The sequence below is a fragment of the Furipterus horrens genome, unplaced genomic scaffold (assembly GCF_987537825.1).
Source record: "Furipterus horrens unplaced genomic scaffold, mFurHor1.1.pri manual_scaffold_2, whole genome shotgun sequence".
Taxonomy (NCBI): Eukaryota; Metazoa; Chordata; class Mammalia; order Chiroptera; family Furipteridae; genus Furipterus; species Furipterus horrens.
Genome location: NW_028327172.1, coordinates 171,646,546 through 171,668,926, shown reverse-complemented (window position 1 = coordinate 171,668,926; position 22,381 = coordinate 171,646,546). Strand labels below are relative to the sequence as shown.

At 34.6% G+C, this 22,381-nt stretch overlaps 1 protein-coding gene across 1 annotated transcript; it reads left to right on the top strand.

Annotated features, from left to right (window-relative positions):
* Window positions 1-2,774: 2,774 nt before the first annotated feature.
* On the top strand, window positions 2,775-19,444 carry ALB (albumin). Its single transcript, XM_090266773.1, has 15 exons — window positions 2,775-2,903; window positions 3,384-3,441; window positions 4,284-4,416; window positions 5,753-5,964; window positions 6,493-6,625; window positions 7,438-7,535; window positions 9,266-9,395; window positions 10,622-10,836; window positions 11,999-12,131; window positions 13,235-13,332; window positions 15,096-15,234; window positions 15,845-16,068; window positions 17,194-17,326; window positions 17,920-17,987; window positions 19,287-19,444. Exons 1-14 carry the CDS (start codon window positions 2,825-2,827, stop codon window positions 17,959-17,961), a joined length of 1,827 nt encoding a protein of 608 aa, XP_090122899.1. The 5' UTR covers window positions 2,775-2,824; the 3' UTR covers window positions 17,962-17,987; window positions 19,287-19,444.
* The last annotated feature ends 2,937 nt before the right edge of the window (window positions 19,445-22,381 follow it).

The following is a 22,381-nucleotide window of genomic DNA, read 5'->3' as shown; positions in this document are numbered from 1 at the left end:
CACTACACTGTTGTCCATGAATCCTTTTTCCTTTTTCTCAATCCCTTCACCCCTTAACCTCTGCCCACCCCCACTAGCTGTCATCTGCTCTCCATCTACGAGTCTGTCCCTATTTTCCTTGTTAGTTCAGTTTGTCCATTAGATTCCACATATGAGTGAAATCACATGGTATTTATCTATCTCTGGCTGGCTTATTTGACTTAGCATAATGTTCTCAAGGTCCAGCCATACTGTCGCAAAGGGTAAAAGTTTCTTCTTTTTTACAGCTGAGTAGTGTTCCATTGTGTAAATGTTCCATAATTGTCTCATCCACTCATCTACTGATGGACACTTGGGCGGCTTCTAAATCTTGACAATTGTAAATAACACTGCAATGAACATAAGGATATTTATGTTCTTTGAAATTAGTGTTTTGGGTTCCTCCAGATCTATTTCCAGAAGTGGAATTGCTGGGTCAAAAGGCAGAGCTATTTTTAATTCTTTGAAGTATCTCCACACTGCTTTTCATAGTGGCTGCACCAGTCTGCATTCCCACCAATAGTGCAAAAGATTTCTCCTTTATCCACATCCTCGTCAGCACTTATTATTTGTTGATTTATTGATGACATCTATTCTGACAAGTGTGAGATGGTTTCTCATTGTAGTTTTTATTTGCATTTTGCTGATGATTAGTGATGTTGAGCATCTTTTTATATGTTATTGGCCATCAGTATGTCCTTCTTGGAGAATTGTCCATTTATGTTCTTTGCCTATTTTTTAACTGGATTGTTTTTCTTTTTTGATCTTGAGTTTTGTAAATACTTTATAAATTTCTAATATTAACCCCTTATCAGATGTATCAGTGAATATGTTCTCCCATTCTGTGGGTTGTCTTTTCATTTCATTGATGATTTTCTTTGCTGTGCAAAATATTTTTAGTTTGATTATCCCATTTGTTTATATTTCCTTTTGTTTCTTTTTTTGTGGAGAGATATATACAATAAAAAATTGCTACGAGCAATAACTGAGATTTTGCTGCCTATGTTTTCTTCTAGGATTTTTATGGCTTTGGGTCTAACATTTAAGTCTTTGATTGTTTTGAATTTACTCCTGTGTGTAGTGTAATAAGTTAGTCTAGTTTTATTGTTCTGCACAATGATCCCAACACCATTTATGGAATAAACCATCTTTAACCCATTGTACATCCTTGCTTCCTCTGTTGAATATTAATTAACTATAAAGATATAGTTCATGGATAGGAAGAATTAACATCATTAAAATGTCCATACTACCCAAAGCAATTTATAGATTCAATGCAATTCCTACCAAGATCCCAATGATGTATTTCACAGCACTAGAACCAATATTTCAAAAATTTATATGGAACCACAAAAGATACTACATAGGAACAGTGATACTGAAAAAGTAGAACAAAGGTGTAGAAACCATGCTACCTAATATGAAACTATACTAAAAGGCCATAGTAATAAAATGAGCATGGTATTGGCATAAAAACAAATACATAGTCAATGGAACAGAATAGAGAGTCCATAAATAACTCTTGGTTTAAATGTATGCATGTATTCTTGTGCCAGAGTCCTTTGATAACACAAGAGTTGAAAATCTTAAAGAACAGAGTATCTAGAAGTAACCAACATTTACATGGTTTTATTCTTAGTATAGAATGTGTATGCAGAATTAATAGAAGAAAAAATGTGGAATTCTTACTTTGGGAATCCACAAAATGCAAATATTTAAGGGTTGTTTATTAATTAAGACTGATTTTAAGCATGCCAGTAGTATTAAAAATTAAATATTATAATTTCTCAACCATCTACTAATCATTAATAAGAATATACACATGGAAAACACCTTTTGGTACTGTAGGAAAAGATTCAAGTTTTTATTTTTATATTTGAGAGCTATGGGATCTTTATAAAATATAGGAAAATCAATTTTTAGCTTTTAGAATCATGATGAATTAGATATTTTTGATTTTCTATATTTACTATTTTATTACAATATGATGTTGCTGTGCAAAGTAGATGGAGAAACAGATATTATTCTTTTCATTTATTAAATAAAAAAATGCACAAAGTATATGTGTATATGACAAAGGCCTTATTTTGTGAATCAGTAATACAATTATAAGGATTGCATATTTGATCGAGTCCTCCCTGGAAACTTGTATTTAAAGAAGTGTAGCGTTAGACACTGACTTCAAATAAAAGGTGGCTACTTTTTCCCAGAGAGCTGGCATAATTTATCCAAAAGGAAATTATTTTCTCTATTTAGAAAGTTAGAATTGTTTTCATTTTTCTTTCCTAATTTAAGTTTTGGGGCTTTAAAAGTTTTTCCCAAAGTAAATAATTCCATATGCAGCTTTTTTTTTTACTTCTATCTATCTGTGGCTTGAAAGAGAAGTCTGGTTCCATTACTCATGATAAAAGCATACTTGGGAATAGTAATCTATACAGTTTAGTGTTAGCTTAATTTTTACAAATATTAAAAACTAAAATGTTCAAATGGTAACTCACAGACAATAAACAGGGTAATGAATGATAGATACAGATTGTTTTAAACTCTTAGGTAAAACTTGATACAGTGTTTTACATAACTTTAATGAATTGACAAACAGTTTCAGATGGCAAACATACGCAAGGGATTAAGTCAAACAATTTTTTGGCAAGAACATTATGAATTTTGTAATCAGTTGAGAGCCAATGAAATACTAAGATGAGTCTAGTTAATAATCTACAATGATTAGTTCAAGAAGTATATTAGTGCTAATTTCTCTATTCATCCTGCCTTTTTTCCTTTTTCAACCCCACAAGCCTTTGGCACAATGAAGTGGGTAACCTTTATTTGCCTTCTTTTTCTTTTCAGCTCTGCTTACTCCAGGGGTGTGTTTCGTCGAGATGCACGTAAGAATTCTGTTTTTCTATTGTTCAAATTTATTTTGTTTTCTTGGTTAAAGTTGCAGTAAATCCTGCATCTTTGATGAAGTAAGTTTTCCTTTAGCATTAATTTCTAGACTGTAATGATAGTTTACATTTATGAAACCTAGGAAGTTTTTTGAATATATTTCCAACATCTTAAGTAAAAAAAAAAAGGTGAGGATTGTTTAGTAGATACTGAGAGCATTAGATCTTATCCAAATTTGAATATAAAGCTATAAATATTTAATTATTTTAATGACTTTTCAAATAGTATTATTGGTAATTGAATAACTTTTTTGTTTAAAAACAGAAGAAATAGTTCACCATAACCGTAAGATTTTCTCTTATGATCAGAGCTGAATATTTTGGCGCAAATGAATACCTAAATCAAATGGAGAGAAACATAAAAAATAATATCATAACCATTTTCTTCAGAATTTAAACAAATCTTTTTTTTCCCCCTAGCCAAAAGTGAGATTGCTCATCGGTTTAAAGATTTGGGAGAAGAAAATTTCAGAGGCCTGTAAGTTAAAATATTGAAGAGTGAAATTTAATGTTTCTAATAGCATTGGTTATTCTTCTGAAGTTCTTATATTCCCCTATCATCAGAGTCCAGACTCCAGAACAGTACTGGCCAATGGGATTTTCTGCATTGATGAAAATATTCTATGTCGGTGCTGTCCAATATGGTAGCCACTGGCTACATGTGGTTATTGAGAACTTTAAATATAGCAAGTGCAACTGAAGATCAAAAATTTACATTGTGGCTAATGGCTACTGTGTGGGAAAGTGTAGCTCTGGAACTCATATTAGCTGGATGATGGGAAGACTTCAAAATATGGTTCCTTTTCCAGCACAGTTACTAAATTCCTTTACCTAGCAAATAGATCTGTGGTTACTCGAGAGTATTTTAATATATATATTTTTAGTCTAGTAAGGAATGAAAAAAGAGTTTTTTTAAAAAGGTCAGTTTCATTCTATAGCCTGGTTAAAGGAGGTATGAGTGTGGTTTCTGTTTTAAATAGTCAAAGGGCCTATTTAATGACCCTCATCTTAACAGTTAACCTGATTAGAATGCGTTTTCCTTGCTTGCTGTATGGTGTGCACCTATTTACATGCACATATGTAGATTTAAACAAAGAGGAAATACATATCCTCTTCACTTAGAAAGCTATATATCTTTTTTGCTTAGAAAACCACATATAGCCTGAGATAATTGCTGATTTGAATAGGCTTTCTGAGGAATAGTAAGATGTATAAAATTCTATGGAACATATACTAATAACACAATTTGTTCCCTACCATAGTTACCTGCTTTATATTAAAGGTTTGTTCTATTACATTTTTCTATGTCCTGGGTTTCAGGGTGCTGGTTGCCTTCTCTCAGTATCTCCAGAAGTGCCCATTTGAAGAACATGTAAAATTAACAAATGAAGTAACTGAGTTTGCAAAAACATGTGTTGCTGATGAGTCAGCTGAAAATTGTGGCAAGTCACTTGTAAGTACACTGTGCTTTTGAGTGTTATTTCTTCTTACTTTAAGTAATCCTGGGCATTACGAAGGGGAAACAGCCCATTTTGGCTTTCTTAATTATTATTAAAAGACCATATTTGTAAGCAACCCTCTCAAATGGGTAAAGGTAAATTCTAGCTATGCTCACAATTTTAAAAACACTTCTTTACTGAGATCACACACAATGGTCATAGTGTATTTAAATGGAAATTTGTCATTTGTAAAAGTCTCTTTTTAAAATCTAGTTTGATGTGTTTTCATAGAGGCTGATAGAGATAGCATGCTTTTTAAGCTTCAGAGAGCCCTCAGCTGATTTTTGTGCTAATTTTGTTACCTGGGTAAAATACTAGTACAGCTATATTTTCTTCATTTTAGGGATATTTATATTTTTACATACAATAAAATATTGTTGCATTCATACATTTTAAAGGTCTTTGAGCTTTTGGTATTTTTAGATAGATCTTTAATACAAGGATAGGTTTATGTTTCTCTCACCACTCACTTTATGTATAGTTTTCTGGGTGGCAAGTCCATTTATTACTGAAGCTTTTCCTCATCTTATTTCTCTTTATATGTATCTCTCCCTCAAGTCAGAATCAATACTTTAACTTTATACAATATTATGGCTCTAAATATAAATTTTTAAAAATGCATTTTTTTTTGCAAATTAATAAATTCTGTCTTGAGCAGTATATTTTCCCTGGAGTTACAATTATTTTCACAGTAAAAATTAATGAGGATGGAAAGAATTCATTTAATGGACTGTGATTTGAGGCAAGTATTTCTAGAACAAAAAAATCTATATTTAATGCAACAACAATTTACATATAGTGAACTGTGTTACTTCTCAGTTGGACCATCTTTGTGTAATTTTTAAGAAGTAACTGTCACACTGTGCATTACAGTGGATAAAACAGAAGGGCAAAATGACAGTTGGACCTCTCACAAAGAAGAAGATCAAACGAGTAACACTTTCCTCTCTAACATGAGTTCGTGTGCTACCTAGAGGATTATTTTCCCTTGACTTTTATGTTTGCTCCTACTCTTGAGCTGCAGGTAGAAAGAGAAGTAACATTCATGCCTTCAAGTCACTGACTGTCATTTTGCCCTTCTGTTTGATCCACTGCAACTCAAAAGTGTGACAGTTCCTTTTTAAAAAATTATACATAGGTGGTCAATCAAGGGAAACTCTAAATATGAGAAAAAAGTGGATTTTGATGTGATTTTGTCACCAAGGTTTATTACATTTTTAATATTGTTCTTTGGGTATAAAGAAAACAAAACACTGCCCAGCAATTTAAAGCCCTTTCTCTTCCGTTTAGCACACCCTCTTTGGAGATAAAATGTGTGCAGTTGCATCTCTTCGTGACACCTATGGTGAGATGGCTGACTGCTGTGGGAAAGCAGAAGCTGAGAGAAATGAATGCTTCCTGAAATACAAAGACGATAGTCCAGGCCTCCCTGCGCTGGTGAGACCAGAGCCAGATGCACTGTGTGCTGCCTTTCAGGAAAATACAGAGAAGTTTTTGGGATCGTAAGGAATCAAATTTTCATGCTTCAAAGTTAAAAATTGTAAAATAGGTCAAGACTCACTGTAATTGTTACTATAACAAAAATATTTTCAACATTAAGACTTAGAAGCTTTTGTTCTAATGACAGTTTTCAAAGAAGTAATATTTGATACTATAAAATTTTACACAAAAAATATTTGATCAAAGATCTTTTGAAAGTCAGAGAAACAAGACATGCTCTGCATGAAAATAATTGACACGTATTAAGATATTATGAAGATATATATTTATTCTCAGAATTTATTTCATTTTGGTTTATAGCCTTATACTACCAATGTTTAACTGATTTATATGTGTGTATATGCCTTACATATACAAGTTTAACCTTTTCATTGACTTCAAAAATGACAAAGGGAAAGTCATCAAATTGCAAATTGAGTTTAGTTGGTAAGTCAGCTGTCTTTGGGTTTTGGAGTGTCTAGGGAAAACGTTGATTGTAATTCTTCCTCTAATGTCTGCTACAGAAAAATGACTTTTTTTTTTTAATTCAGATACTTATATGAAGTTGCCAGAAGACACCCTTACTTTTATGCCCCAGAACTCCTTTACTATGCTCATGAATATAAAACAGTTTTGACAGAATGCTGCCAAGCTGCTGATAAAGCTGCCTGCCTGGGATCAAAGGTATGCCCCAGCAGAAGACTAGAGGAACCAGTTCACACTCAAACCTCCAATTGGGAACATCTTATGGCCAGATTTGGGGAACCTAAGTCTCTGATATAAACTTCTTTACCTGGTGAAAAAAGCCTTTTTTACTTTTATCCACCCCAAATATGTTTTACCCTTTTGAAGGCCTGTAACATCCTCATTCCTCCTTCTAAGTTTTGCCAAAGTGAATTTGTTAGAGGGAATTTCGGTGTACATGTCTTAGTATCCTTCCTCTTTTTGTAGTGAAATAGAGAGGAAATTTTATAAAATTGCACAGCAAAGGCCCACAGTTTTTGTTTGTCTTTTCATGAATATTTCTTATTGGGGAAGGAATTAAAAGTGGAGAATTTCATTGCATCTAGAAGCATGAATTTATTCCTTTCTTCCATATATATTTATTATGTACTGCATCATCTTTTCTAGAAAACTTTTTGATGTGAAAGTTGGTGAAGGAGGGATTGAAATTAATTTATGCAGTATTAAGAAGTGAGCAAAATTATAGTCCCTGAGATATTAGTGTAGTCTGCTCTTCTACCTTCCCTTCAGTTCCATTTTTTCCTGGCAATGCCCACATGCTGGCTGTTAACTACCTAGGGGATTCCACTATGACCAGGGTGATTTTTCCACTAACTAAATAGCAAAATAATTGTTTGCCAGTAGTAAGTACTTGGGAATTTAACTGTACACTGTATCTTTAAAACTTAATTTGTCATAATCTACTTGGACTTATGAAGGGGTGTTTCATGTAGAATCTTTAAAAATATTTTCAAAATTATTTCTCCTTGCAGCTGGATACTTTGAAGGATAGAGTACTGGTGGCAGGTGCCAAAGAGAGACTGAAGTGCTCCAGCCTCCAAAAATTCGGAGATAGAGCTTTCAAAGCATGGTATTTTAGATTTAGTTTTGTACTTTATAATGATGTTAATAATGATGATACAGTTGACAAACTTGTACTTTTATATGAGTGTTCATACAGCGTTTTCACATACATCTTTTTGGTTATTTAAAAAGTAGAAACTTAACAAGTAAAAAGAGCATAAATTACAATTTGTCATTATTTTTTATCATATTTTTTCAAGGTAGTTAAAAATTAGAGGATATCTTTTTTAGTTATGCTAGGACAGATATTTAAACTTATTTATTTCTAAATATTAGGGATCTTATTCTTTTTCAAATCATTTTTTATTTTTCAATTATAGCCGACATAATATTATATTAGTTTCAGGTATGCACCCCAGTGATTAAACATTATATAATTTACTAATCTCATATCTATCTGACACCATACATAGTTATTAGATTATTATTGACTATATTCCCCATGCTGTACTCTATATCCTATGACTATTCCGTTACTATGAATTTGTACTTCTTAATCCCAACACTTTTTTCATAGGGATCTTATTCAAATGGTCCACAATTTTTATACAGTTGTAGTCAGGGTCTTTAATTATATCTTCCTCTGCCCCCAACAATGATCTGAAATTGTCTTCTTGTCCTCCTATGTTCTGATAAATAAATCCAGCCATCAAAGTTTACTTCTCATTTTCTCATAGAAATTAAGAACATAATTCTGTTCTTAACTTCTTCTTTTTGCCTGGACCTCTATTTTTATGTTACTTAGCTGGTTTTAGGAATATCCTTCAACATCTGAGCTGAAAGCCTCTGCACGCCAGCCCCCAATCCCTCACTTGCTTGTCAACAATTAACACGAACAGAAGATAAAATGAAAAGAATAGATATTTTGCCACATCTCTAGAAACCATCATTTGTACTATCTTTGCCTGCCACTTCTATATGGCTACACCACTAATATCAAACAATTTAATAAACAAAAGAACCGCAATGTGATACAATACACATTTAAATAGGCTGTGGCTAGTTTGGGGGAAGTAGTATCTTTCATCAGATTTTAGCAACACTGAAATGATTCGTGAGCGCATGTGGATATGACTTAAGCCTTTTACAGCTCATCTTTGGGCTTCAAGACCATGCTGGATAAATTTTGTGGTAAAATAAGCTTAATCAAAGCTCCTAATTTTGAAAAGTTACGCAATTTCTTTTCTCAGTGTCCTTCAGAAATCAGAAAAAAGGCTTTTAAATTGATAAAAAAAGATAACTGGAGTTTGCATGGCCCTTTCCAGTTTACAAAGTGCTTTCCTGTGCATGATCTAATTTAATCTTCACAACAATCCTTTGATTTGACCTGCAGTTGTGGTGCTGCAGGGGCTGAAGCCAAGAGAGTCCGCTCCTTAGCAACAAAGTCAGATCCGGAAGTCAGATCTGTGCTCCACGCCTGGTGCTTCTCAGATGTCACCTCTCTTAGAACCCCTCTTTGACATCTGATTTTATGACTTGCTGACTTCTTTCCACCCACCACACACTCTTACAATGGATAATTCTGCCCTAAGGAAACATTCTGCCCTAAGGAAATATTCTGCTCTAAGATAACAATTTGGTTCTGAAGTGTCATTAAAATAAGGACTAATGCATTTTACAAATTATCTTCATATTATATTTTGTCCTGAAATTTTTTTTGTTATAAGTATTTCCCTAGTGCTTTCACATAAAATATCGCATGTTATTAAAGTTATGATGGGGGAATTTTCTTTTTAGGTCCGTAGCTCGCCTGAGCCAGAAATTTCCTAATGCTGATTTTATGGAGGTTACCAGGCTGGTGAATGATCTGACTAAAATCCACAAGGAATGCTGCCACGGTGACCTGCTGGAATGTGCAGATGATAGGGTAAAGAATTCTCAATACTTTCTTTGGTAACTTTGCTTGGGTAACATGCTTCAGTTGGTACAATGAATTTGTTTAGTATAGTTGGTGACCGCTGACAGTGAATTGAGAGTCTTTTGTGCCTAACATGCTCAATTCTTTCCCTGCCTTATGGTACTTCTTATTTATTTATTTTTTTTTGTAAACCTGGCTATCCCACTCACTAACTGATCTGATAAACATATTCACTAATTTGTAATTCCTGTCATATTCTAACTGAGAACAAAGTCTTAAACCAAAGTAGGACAGCTGCAAAAGTAGACTCCTCAGAAGGTTTTTTGGGGGGAGGTGGGTAAAGTGGGCAAAGAGCTGGAAAGATGTAAGGAAATTATGTAATTTTCTCCTATATATTCTCCTATATTTGTATATTCTGAATATACAAATATTTAGCATGATGTCTCTTTCCTCCAAAACTTAAACATATGACCAAATACTAGAATCCTAACCTTTTAGAACACTTTCTGGAAAATTAAAGGCAGATATTTTACATGTGTAAGTAGGGCCTGTGACTACAGTCTTGACTAATTCTTCAAAAATCTCTCACACTTTATTTAATTATTTGGTTTTAAAGTGTGTACACTTAATTTTGGGGAATATTTGGAAAAACAACACTGGGTTTTAAAAAATATGCATTATATATCTATTTATTTTTGCATTACAGTTTGCATTCAATATTATTCTGTGTTAGTTTCAGAAGTACAGCATAGTGGGTAGAAAATCATGTACTTTACAATACAGAGTGGCCCACCTGCTTCAGGTACCCACCTGTTCCCCCACATAGTCATTGTGATTACTAGTTACAATGTTCCCCATAATGTAATTTACATCTCTGTGACTATTCTGTAACTACAAATTTGTACTTCTTAATCCCTTCATCTTTTTCACCCAGCCCCCCAATACTGGGTTTTAATTTAAAAACTAAAATGCCTTAATGGTAGAAATTTAAAATTAATAAATATCTGATATGGGCTCCTGTTACTGATTAGATTGTAATCAAGTAGAGATGTGTTAGTAGTTCTGTCTGCGTTTCCAGGTTTAGGAGCACAGACTGAAAATGTTCTTCGAAGGCAGGTTGGTGTGTATGTGGTTTTAGAATACAATGGACATGTTCTGCCAACATAATAAAAGCCTGGAGAGAAACTATAGTGATGTCAGTTTACATTGAACACTTTTCATCACCTTGCTTATAGGCGGATCTTGCCAAGTATATATGTGAAAATCAAGATTCAATCTCTGGTAAATTGAAAGACTGCTGTAGTAAGCCTCTGTTGGAAAAATCCCACTGTCTTGCTGAGGTGGAAAATGACGATTTACCAACTGACCTGACCCCACTAGCTGCTACTTTTGTTGAGGACAAGGACGTTTGTACAAACTATAAGGAGGCAAAAGATGTGTTCATGGGCACGTAAGTGGATAAGAAATTTTCCTTTCATAACTTTTATATGGTCTGAGGATTTAGGAAACAGGTCTTGGCTTTTCTTTGGAGTTGTTACAGTTATTGCCTACAAAGCTTACTTATCCTTTCCTCTATGAACCTTTAAGACTTTTTGAAAAAAATAATTAATTTAGAAATTTGTCATAAAATAATAACTGCTCATGGCCAAAGCTCAATAGAGAAGAGGATAAAGTAATAAGTAAAAGTTTATATCATCCACGCCTCCATTCCTTATGCCTTAGTACTATTTCTGGAACTACCTCTAGAAACATTTTGTGTATGTATATGTAAACTAGATACATATTATTCACTTATTTATTCAGAGTATTTCTTGAACTTAACATAACATATATATGAATATATATAATACATCTTTATATTTCTGTATCTATCATCTGTCAACTAATTATTTATCCATACATCCATCTATCTGATGACATCAAAGAATTATAAAAAGAAGTATGAAGCCTGCTACTAGATGCTTTATATTTGTTTGTAAAAACCATATATCCAGTAGCATGGCAAGGCATCATTCAATTAAGTGATAAGATAAGTGATTATATGTAGTCAGTGGTGATAAACTTTGGATTTTTATTGTAGGATTATAATAGTATTCTGTGCACTAAATAATATTTTATAAAATTATGTATCCTTTAATATTTATTTTATACAGAGAGGAAAGGGAAAAATTTACAACTATCTTTCTATCTGAACCTTTTTGAGATGTAGCCCAAATCAAACAAAATATGCAAAATAACAGATGTCATATATCAAACATTTAATATGTGTCAGTGTGGTATGCATACATTTTGTCATCTGTTTGTCATATATTTCTCACAATCCACCTTATGAAATAACCTGTTGTTATCTCCATTCTAAAGAGGAGAAGACTAAGGTTCTGAGAGTTTTAATAAATTGTCTAAGGTGATATAGTGAAATAAGTATTAGAGCAGGATTTTGAATGAAGGTAGCTTCAACTCTGAACCCCAAACCTTTAGCCACCAAGCTTATTATACTGCATGGAGTTTAGTCAAATGGAAACCTTTGGGATATGAATTAGTCTTGTGGTTAGTTATGTTCTTTTTCTTGATTATTAGTTCCACTAAATCTGTTTTACTTTCATCTTAATTAGGTTTTTATATGAATATTCAAGAAGGCATCCCGAATACTCTGTCTCATTGTTACTGAGACTTGCCAAGGTATATGAAGCTACACTGGAGAAGTGCTGCCCCACTGCTGATGCTCACGCATGCTATTCCAAAGTGGTACGTTTCTCAGAGGAAAAGACATGTAGCTAGCTCTCTAATTGGTGGTTCCAATAAGAAGGAAGAAAAATGATGCCAGAATGCAAAATCTTACATAGTGTAATTGAGACATTCTCTTCAGATGGTTTCAATTTTGTGCTCTTAAAAATTTTAGGGAAAAATAACCTCAACAGAATAGCAAATAAAACCTAGAATAGTCTAGGGGAAAAAAAAAAAGGATCTGAAGAGAGCAGTCTCAAGATTTTACAGAATCTTGACCATGCTTTTTCTTTTTTTTATAGTCCTGAGAACAAAGTAATGTGTAGTAAATTTAATTGTGAATTAGATGGATTATAGCTTAGATATAAAGAAAGTTAACCTGATATCAAGAATTAGTATCTTAAAGGGAAGGTTGTGAAAGCTATTCATTTAGAATATTTTGAAAAAATTTTGAAGGTTTACAAATGGTTTTATAAGAAATTAAGTAAGGTGAAAAATCTGTTCTGGAGGATTTGTAGCATCTTTAGCTATGCTCCAATGGGTTTTTAGCATGTTTAGGATATTTAGCACTTTTAACATAGTGGTTTACAAACTTTAGAATCATAGGGAAGTGATGTTTTTCCTCTAGAATCTGCTATATGCCAGGCATGATACTGGATCCAATGACCAAAGTACAATCCCTTATTTTAGAGAGCTCAGGATTCAACTGGAGAGGCAGATTAATAATAATAATGCTTATAATAATAGCTGTAATTTAGTGAGCTTTCACTATGTTCCAGGCAGTTTTAATTTCATTAGCTCAGGTTGTTTTTATAAAGGAATTCTCTGAGGTGTACCATCTACATCACCACCTTGGAGGTGAGGTTTCTATAACCTGGCCATTGGAAGTAAAATTCCACAACTAGAAAATGAGTCAGATGACCTGGCCCAAATACCAGCAGTCACACTCCAGAGCCTGAATATTCTTAATCACTTATACAGTTTGGATGTATTCTAACAGATTTGGCATTTACGTTGTTTTGGGCAGAAAGAAACAAGGATCTCATTCTGCCTATAGGGGTTAAAAACAGCCTGCATCTGATCCTTAGGTGGACTCCTGTAAACACAATTCCTTTATCTTTCAGTTTGATGAACTTAAACCTCTTGTGGAAGAACCACAGAATTTAGTCAAAAAGAATTGTGAACTTTTTGAAAACGTTGGAGAGTATGGCTTCCAAAATGCGTACGTATTTTGGTTTTTGACTTTTTTTATTAATTAGTTTTAAGTTTTTTAAGACTTAATATATGAGGGGGGACCAAAAAAACCCAAGAATTTATTTATTAAAAAATTGTGTATTTATTTTTACATGTTTAAACTTCAGTCACCTTCAAAGTACTCTCCATTTGTATAGTAAACCTATTGAGATGTTTTTTCCACTGCTCAAAACAGTTTCTGAACTCAATGAATTTGATGCTTTTTAGTGCTTCTGCCATTTCTTGTTTCACCTCTTCCACATCAGCAAAAGCTTTCCGTTTAAGGACTTTTTTTCATCCAGGGAAACAAACAAAAAAAGAAAATCACTTGGGACAAGATTAGGTGACTAGGGAGGGTGGGGCATGGGGGTCCTGCTGTTTTTGGTCAAAAACTGCTGAACACTCAGCACGGTGTTGTCAGGTGCACTCATATATCACCCATCATGAAATGGGTAAAGGCATTGAAAGAGTCTAAAAAAATCACTGAAGCTGAACGCAGCCTCTCACAACACCAGCTGGTATGCTGACACAGATGGGTTTCTAGAACACACATATCAGGAGAAACCTGTACTACAAGGGGCCCGCAATCCAGAACATAAATAATTTTTTTATTGTTTGTTTTTTTTTTCCCTTTGTAGATACCACCTGCCATAGGACTTTCAATCATGAAAATACAGCATATATTTTTAATCCTTCTCCATCAAGAAGGACTGTAGAAGGAGAGATAAAATAGCTGATGGGATGAAGAGATGTATATTTGAGTGCAGTGTTAAACTTAGACCCTTGAGACTGGGAAGAAAAATACTAAATCTTGGGATATAGGATCTGAGAATGCCCTATTAAGGTTAAGGAATAGTTTATGGACAAACTAAAGACAGCAATGCTTTACAGTGCAGGAAATAGTTGGACTTGAATAGAAGTAGCTCAAGAAGTACCATATTATATAAATTGACAAACTAATGTCCTATCTAATATAGCCTTCCCTATGGAGGTAAAAACAAGAAGTGACACATCATTCTGTAGATATTTATTGTTCAACTTATGCATGTCAGCACTCTTCTCACTGCGGGTGCTAGGGATAGCAATGATGCACAAGTCCCCTCTCTTGAGTAGACTACATTATACATTGACTTTCAATGGTGATTGGAATTCTTAATTAATGATTGTTACATGATAGATATCATGCCAATTGATTGCTTACTTTATTTCTTTTAATTTAATCCTTGCACCATCCCTATTGAGTCAGGTATATGTCTTCCCATTTTATAGATGAGAAAACTCATCCATATCTTTTGAATTTAGCACAGTGCTGATATACAGGGGTAGGAAAATTAGGATTACAGTTGTGAGTACACAAAACACAGTGTTAATAAAGCTATTGTTAACAATCACAATCTGTATGTCTTTTCCCATATGAACAACTTTAAACCTACCACTGCCCACCCCTGTAGATTAAGCTCAGTAGGATTTATTGAAAGAATGATGCAGTTAATAAAGATATTAATGTCACTGAATCATAATAAGCTAAGTCACTTTCCTAAAATACAGCACAGGTGGAATTTAAAGTTAGGCTTAATAGTTGCTTAGGACAAGGTCTTCCCAATACCACCCCATCAACCTGGAAATGGAGATAATTTTATGAATGGAAAACCATTTTAAATAATTTTATTTAAATGTTCTCTGCTTCACCTACAATGTTAGAAGAAAATAGTTTTTTGCCTTGCTGAAAACACATGGACTGTTTTGTTATAGGCTTTTAGTTCGTTACACCAAGAAAGTACCTCAAGTGTCAACTCCAACTCTTGTGGATGTCTCAAGAAAACTAGGAAGAGTGGGCACCAAATGTTGTAAGCTTCCTGAATCACAAAGATTGTCTTGTGTTGAAGACTATGTGAGTCCTTTAAAATATAAGTCAATAATGATGAATTTTTATCTTTCAAAATTTTCAGGCTGACTTTCAGAAGGAAGGGTGAACTAATGTGTGTGTGTAGTGGGCTGGGGTGGAGGGAGTAGTAACAGCCAGGACTTGTTCACCTCTATTATCCTGACCATCAGAAGGAGGATTTAGATAAGATCCCAAAGATGATAAATTGTTTTGAAAAAATCAATGAATGTTTAATGTTTCATTCTGGCATTTAATAATTTTTCAGTTTGGGGGGAGTTGTTCCCTTGATGTATTAGTATACGACTGTTTTCTCCCCACTCCAACACATACCTTAGGACTCACTTCAAATTATTTTAATAAATTATTTTCTCAAATAAATTATTCTTAAAATGTAGACATCTAAAGGAGAAAAGACTTTTAAACATTCTTTATTATTTGTAATTCTAAAGATAAATTCACCTTTGATTCAGTGTTGCTAGTTATAATACAATATTGCTTTTGGTCCACTGGAAAGCAGGAATTTATGGGAAACTTCTTCCTCTTACTTATTTATTGCGTTGTCGACACTACTGCATTATGCTTCGTTTGAATTTCTGCCCTACTCCCTGTTTTTCAGCTGTCCGTTGTCCTGAACCACTTGTGTGTGTTGCACGAGAAGGCACCAGTGAGCGAGAGAGTTACCAAGTGCTGCTCAGACTCATTGGTGAACAGACGGCCATGCTTTTCTGCTCTGGATGTGGATGAAACCTATGCTCCCAAAGAATTTAGTGCAGAAACATTCACCTTCCATGCAGATGTATGCGCACTTCCTGAGAATGAGCAACAAGTCAAGAAACAAACGTGAGGAGTATTTCACTACTGCATGTGTTTGTAATCTCAGTAGTGAGAACTGTAAATTAGTTGGGTAACTTTTCCTGAAGTAGTTACTATATTCCTTTAAAAAGAATATTTAAGTATTGGCCTTACGTTGATAAAAATGTCAAAAATAAAATGGATAGATTTTTGTTTTCTTAGCAAAACAAACAACAACAAGACTGTATTATAATCCTGCCTAGAAATCATTTGAAATAATCTTGTAGATAAAGGCTGCAGTAGAATAATATTTTATACAAGTTCAGTAGAAAAAGATGAACAATTAACTGATTCATTAGTGCAGATAGCAAATTAGTTAGTAGAAATCTTAAAATAACTTTTTATTTTAAGTTTGTTCTATGGCAACCCACAGGCAAAATGTAACTAATGAGATTGGAATTTAAAAACATCTAGAAGTGTGAGCTCTCAGGCTTGACTCCTGACTGCTCTCATGAGGGGTTGGAAATGTAACATAAAGCTGCTATCGTGTCTGGTGGGCTCTGATCGTGCCCAGACACTTGAGAGTAATATTGCAAAACTTACTGCTCTAACATGCCTTTCTCTAGTACTATTATCTGTGCAGATGTCAAAGAAAGAGAACCACCAGCTCCCATGAATTTGGATGGTCTTGTTTCCAACGACTTCCCCTACTCACTTTGGGCCAAATTCCAAAGACCAAATATAAAAATATTCTCAGATTAGAAACTTTTAAATGGAGTCCAAGATAATTAAGTTTTAAGGATCATATGTAGCTCTTAAATTGCTATAGACTTCAATATGGCATAACTTTCAAACTCTGAATAATATATAAATGCAATGATATAATCTTTTCCAAAGATTTAACTGCAAAGAGATTTATTGACACCACAGATATCGAATAATATACATTTATGATTTTATTTGCTTCTTCCACCAACCCTGTGAAGGTAGATTATACTCTCCTCATTAAACAAATGAGGATATTGAAGTGTATAATGGGAAGCCTGGGCCTCAAGCTCAGAGTTGCCTGCCTCTAAGGCTCGTAGTCTCAAACAGCAGCACTACTGTCTTGACTGTATCCAGTCTTCTTTATGTGAGTAAACTTTTCCCTGTTTTGTTTTCATTTAAATGCAGTGCACTTGCTGAGCTGTTGAAACACAAGCCCAAAGCAACTGAGGAACAACTGAAAACTGTTCTGGGGAATTTCTCAGCTTTCCTACAGAAGTGCTGTTCAGCTGATGACAAAGAAGCCTGCTTTGCTGAGGAGGTGCTGGAGTTATCTTCATTTTCATACACCTAGTTCTCTTTGTTGTTCCATGTTCTACATGAGGGACAGGAATCTTATTCTACATACGGTTGTCTGAAAAATGACTTAAATTAGCTCTTTTTTAATCTCCTCTACACTGGAGCATATTATTAAATGTTTGTAATAGTTGTTCTTTTACCAAAGTTGGGACGTTTATGAATACAGATAGAAATATACAGAAGTTCTGAAATCTTTCAGTAGAGGCATCGTTAAACTAAAACATTAATTTATTATGTAAGCATGTTTTTAAAAAAGTGCTGGTTTGTAATTTGGGTGAATCTGAGTGCTCAATTTTACAGGTTAGTGGGGAAGCTTACATTTAAATTCCTGAGTCATTTAATATTTTTCCCTATGACTTGGCAGCGATGTTTTTGTTCCTTTGGGGCAATTGGTGTCAGTAAGTTTCCTTTTAGATAGTTTAGTACTAAGCTGGAATTAAAGGCTGTGAGGCATGGAAAATTAGTTTGTAATCATCAATGGCTGTGTGAATGTTCATTTTTATCTTAATAATGATGCTAATACTTCCTCCAAATCTGTCATTTCTTTGCATTCAGGGTCCAAAACTCGTTGCTTCAAGTCAAGCTGCCTTAGCCTAAAAACAACACAATCAGAAGCATCTCAGGTAACTATCCTCTAGATTTTCTTTAAAAAGTTAATCATAACAGTTAATATTAAAATAGCAAAGATCACTGACCATTTGCTGAGAGCCCTATGGACTAGTGCCAATCACTCTTTTAAGTTCCTTGTATACTTTCACTTATTTAATTCTCAAAATAGTTGCCTGAGTTGAGTTCCATTATTATTCCCATATTCAGATGAGAAAATGAAACCACAGATCAAAGCATAAACTAAGTAGTTCACCCAAGGATCATCCAGCTGGAGAGAGATGGAGCACAACTCAAAATTCAAACCAGAGCTTGATAGTTAATCACTGACTTGTTCTGACCTAATGTGTGTGACACAGTGGACAGAGCCATTCAGCTGAACAATGATTCAGTGGTGGATTACCTCAAGTGTTAAGCTGGACGATATGCATTTTTGTAGGTTAAACAAAAAGTTGAAAGACAATGATTTCACAAAGTTCAAACTAGTAGCTTAATAACAAATTCATGTCATTGGAGAATATGATAGATCTACCTTGTCTGAACTCTACTTAATAGTAAATAATATACTATTAAGTCTCCAGTGTGTCAACATGATACATTTTAATAGAATTTCTCTTCTTAGGACAAAAACAAACAAACAAACAAACAAACAAACAAACAAACAAAAAAACCACCTTAAAATTTAGATGTTTGACCATAAACATGTTTTATCCACTTTGGTTGTAATATTTTGGGGAAATTTAAAAAAATAGGACAAATTTTATTTTTAAAAACAAATCGTTTAACTATTTCTTAGCATGAATTTCACAAACTGACCGTAATGCTCAATCCACTACTATACTTGAAGTTACTCTTTGCCTACATAATACCTACACATTGTGCATTCAGGCAAAGAAGCAACTTTGTAACTCTACAGATTTGGTAGTTTCAAAATGTGGTTTGTTTTAGTCCTAAATGTCAAGATTTTCTTCCTAGGGCTCTAACTTAGAGAAGACACCTCGTTTGTGGTTAACATAGGTAAGAAGCAGGTGTTAAGCAAGTGAATCTCAGGAGTGATGATGAAAGCTTGTGAATTGAAAGCCTGAGGAGCATGAGGACATCAGAGATGAAGAGAGGACTTTACAATACTTACTGGGGTGTCCTCTTCCCTAGCTCAACAGAGGAATTCAGCTGCCTTGTGTCTAAGGCAAGCTTCATTGGTGAAAATTGGAAAGTTGCAGAAAGACAGTCTAAGCAATTTGACATTCATTTCAATAGATTTGAAAAACACTGGCCATTTTAGAAATAGTATTTATGTTTATTCTTTTGTTTTTCAGCTTACCCTGGAGAAGAGAAAGAGAAATGAAGACCTAAAGCTTTCTGTTTTCCCTTTTGTTTGGTGTAAAATCAAGAGCTTATCTAAAGAACATAAATTTCTTTAAATATTTTGTTTCCTTTCTCTGTGCTGCAATTAATAAAAAATGTAAAAATCTAATGTTATGGCTCAGGACTATTATTAGCAAAGAACAGTCGCCATCCTGAAAATTTGTCAGTTCTGTGAATGTCCTGCTGTTCTCTCATTCCCCACTACAGAAGAGGACTTCTAGTTCCTAATGGGCTGATTAATTAAAAGAAACATTAGTACCCTTCTGAGTTGTTGATTATAAACATTTAAAGTTATATTTTAACATTATGATAATTCTGAATAAAAGAATAAAGATTGTCGCATAGGTAGGGTATATAAAACATGACTTTTCTTTAGTACTAGAACCCTAAGAAATGTGAGGGACAAAGGAGAAATAGATGGTTATAAGAACAGTCAATTGAGTGGGAAAAAAACACTGAACCTAGGAGAACTTTAGCAGTTTAGGATGACAATACATAAAGAGTGTAAGAAATTTAAGAATTTTGGAGAAGCATTAATGGAAGAGAGAATTAGGGGATCAGGACAAGATACTGTAAGGCGTAAGTAAGGTGCGCTGAATTGAGGGAGTACAAGAGTTGGAGGGTAAAATTTTCCTGTAGAAACTCAGATATTATACTCAATATTAGGCCTCTTTCCCCTGGTCCAGATGTAGCCACTGTTATCAGACCATTGTCTATAAATTTACATACTTAAAAATCATTTATAGCTTTGTTATTTTTTATTTTTATAGAATTGATTTTATAGTGTATGTGCTATTTCACAATTTATTTGTCCTTAATAATAGTGTTTTATAGTTTTAAGTATGATTCTTGCAAAAGATTTTGGTCCAAGTTAAAAAAAAAGACTCATTTTATATCTGGCATGTTTTGTTCCACAGTCTCCCCTATCCCCACCCAACCCCCATTTTGGCCTCATGTTGACTGAATCAAATACTTTTCCACATTCACTGCAATTATCACAAAAGTCGAAGAGATCCTTAGAGGGGAGAAATGGAGATAGAATGGTTTGTTGAGGCAAACCTAGGAAATTTTGAGTAAGATGTTTCCACATAACTAGACCCACACTAAACTAGGTGTAAGGACTGTTACCTAGAAGGTTTTGCAGTCCAGGCACTGAAGGGGGACTTAAAACTTTTGCAGAAAGATGTTCCAAAATATGGGTCTCCTGGAGCCCAGCTTCCTCTGCTTTTTGCAGGGTGAACCAGATTCTCAAAGTTGCTCAGTTGAACCTAGGAGTGATCCAGGATCTCAATGCCCTCTCTGGTTCTCAGATAGTGGCCTGGAAAGGGCATCGTTCTGGCTGGCTGACTTTCACTGTATGTCGTTCACTGCACAGTGCAGGGCATTGGGCCACCAGAAGGGTGCAGACACACTGGTGTGTGTGTGAGTGCGCGCACATGTGTGTGAAGTGTTCTTCTCATCTCCTATCAAGAGGTACAAAACTCATTGTCAAGGATGTTAAGACTGAGCAATTGATTAAGGTGGTGTTTGCCAGGTTTCTCCACTGTACATTTATTATCTTGCCCTTTATTAGTTTTAAAAGCAAGTCTCTAAATGTAGCTCACACTCAAAGGGAGTGAGATAGGAGATGAAGCTTCTGGAAGGATGAGTATCAACATACATATTCAGAATTCTTTTGTAAAAAAAGGTTCACTTGTTTATATTACTATGAACTCATATTTATTTTATACTTTGGGTTATAATTCAATCCTACGTTATTGATTTTGTAACTTAAATTATTCCAGCTTTGGTTTCTGGGGATTCTCAAAATGGCTCCCTGTGTTCCTTTGAAATGCCTCTAAACTTTGTTTTTTGAACACATTTCAACTTCATGGCATTACAAAATTCTTCAGGCTCATCTTCTATTTTCCCCTTCCTCAGACCTGGAAACCACCATGTTGTGGTTACTACAGAATGGTATGAGAAACAAAGGGTGTGCTCATTGCTAACAGGATATCAGTGCTTCTAGACTGTTTCAGGAGACAGAGCTAAAAAATGTAGGCTTGTATACTAACCCATGTACATACATGTAACTAATTATTTCTGTGTCTATTTACCTGTCTACCCATATGGCTAAATATGAGCTCATCCTGATGTCTCTGACTCTGCTCCAGAACCACAGAGTTTATTCATCCTCCCTCCTTGCTTATTTGTAACTTCTCTCTTTGACAGCGAAAAACTTGGCTACTACTGTCTCCCATCTATTTACGTATTGTTCAGCCCCTGGATACATGTGAAGGAGTTTCAGAATTGTTGACCCATACCTTCAAGAGAAATCAATTTACAACTAGGGAACTGTTTTATGCACAGTTCCTTTTATCTTTAGCCTTATAGTTTTTGGTCAAAACATCATTTTACAAAGTTACTTGAGTCAGCTCCATTTTTTTCCTCCCCCCTCCAGTGAGGTTATGACTGGTGAGTTTTGGGTGACTCACTCACATTAGACACAGCATGAATTTTGGGTCTGGGCCATTGACTGAACTTGAGGATCTGCCTCTGTGGGGAGCTCTGTCCTGTCTGTGTTCCAATAGAACAGCCTCTGTTGACCACACACAAAGGTGGCTCCCTTCCACTGGCAACCAGGGTGGGCACTCTAATTCCCTCACAAACTTCACATCAAATGTCATGCAGTCTTCAAGGTTGGACAAGTCTATCTCTTTTGAGGGCTTTGGAGACCATTGCTCTGTAACATCCCTGGGCTCTTCCGGTTGATGTCTCTCTTGCCTCTGCCATTGTGGTCATATTGTGCTTCCCTGGGCTGGTCTTGAGCCCTGTCAAACATGACTGTCAGAAAGGGGATCACTCTTCTGGCTTCACCACAGACCCCCCCCCCCATTCTTCCCTGTTGGTGGTTGTGTGTAGAAGTCTGGGATGCACTTAACATGGACAAAAGTCACATTCTTTATGTGCAGTGATTATGGCCTGAAAGTTTAAGAAAAAACGGCATTGAAAGGTATATTTAAGCTAAAAAAGGCATGATAGTAAATTTAAGATGACCAGACACTTG

Excerpts from the sequence above, each read along its gene's own strand:
- ALB (XM_090266773.1), top strand. The coding sequence starts at position 2,825 with ATGAAGTGGGTAACCTTTATTTGCCTTCTTTTTCTTTTCAGCTCTGCT. Across the intron at positions 3,442-4,283 it reads GAAGAAAATTTCAGAGGCCT|GGTGCTGGTTGCCTTCTCTC; the intron begins GTAAGTTAAAAT and ends CCTGGGTTTCAG. Across the intron at positions 9,396-10,621 it reads TGGAATGTGCAGATGATAGG|GCGGATCTTGCCAAGTATAT; the intron begins GTAAAGAATTCT and ends CCTTGCTTATAG.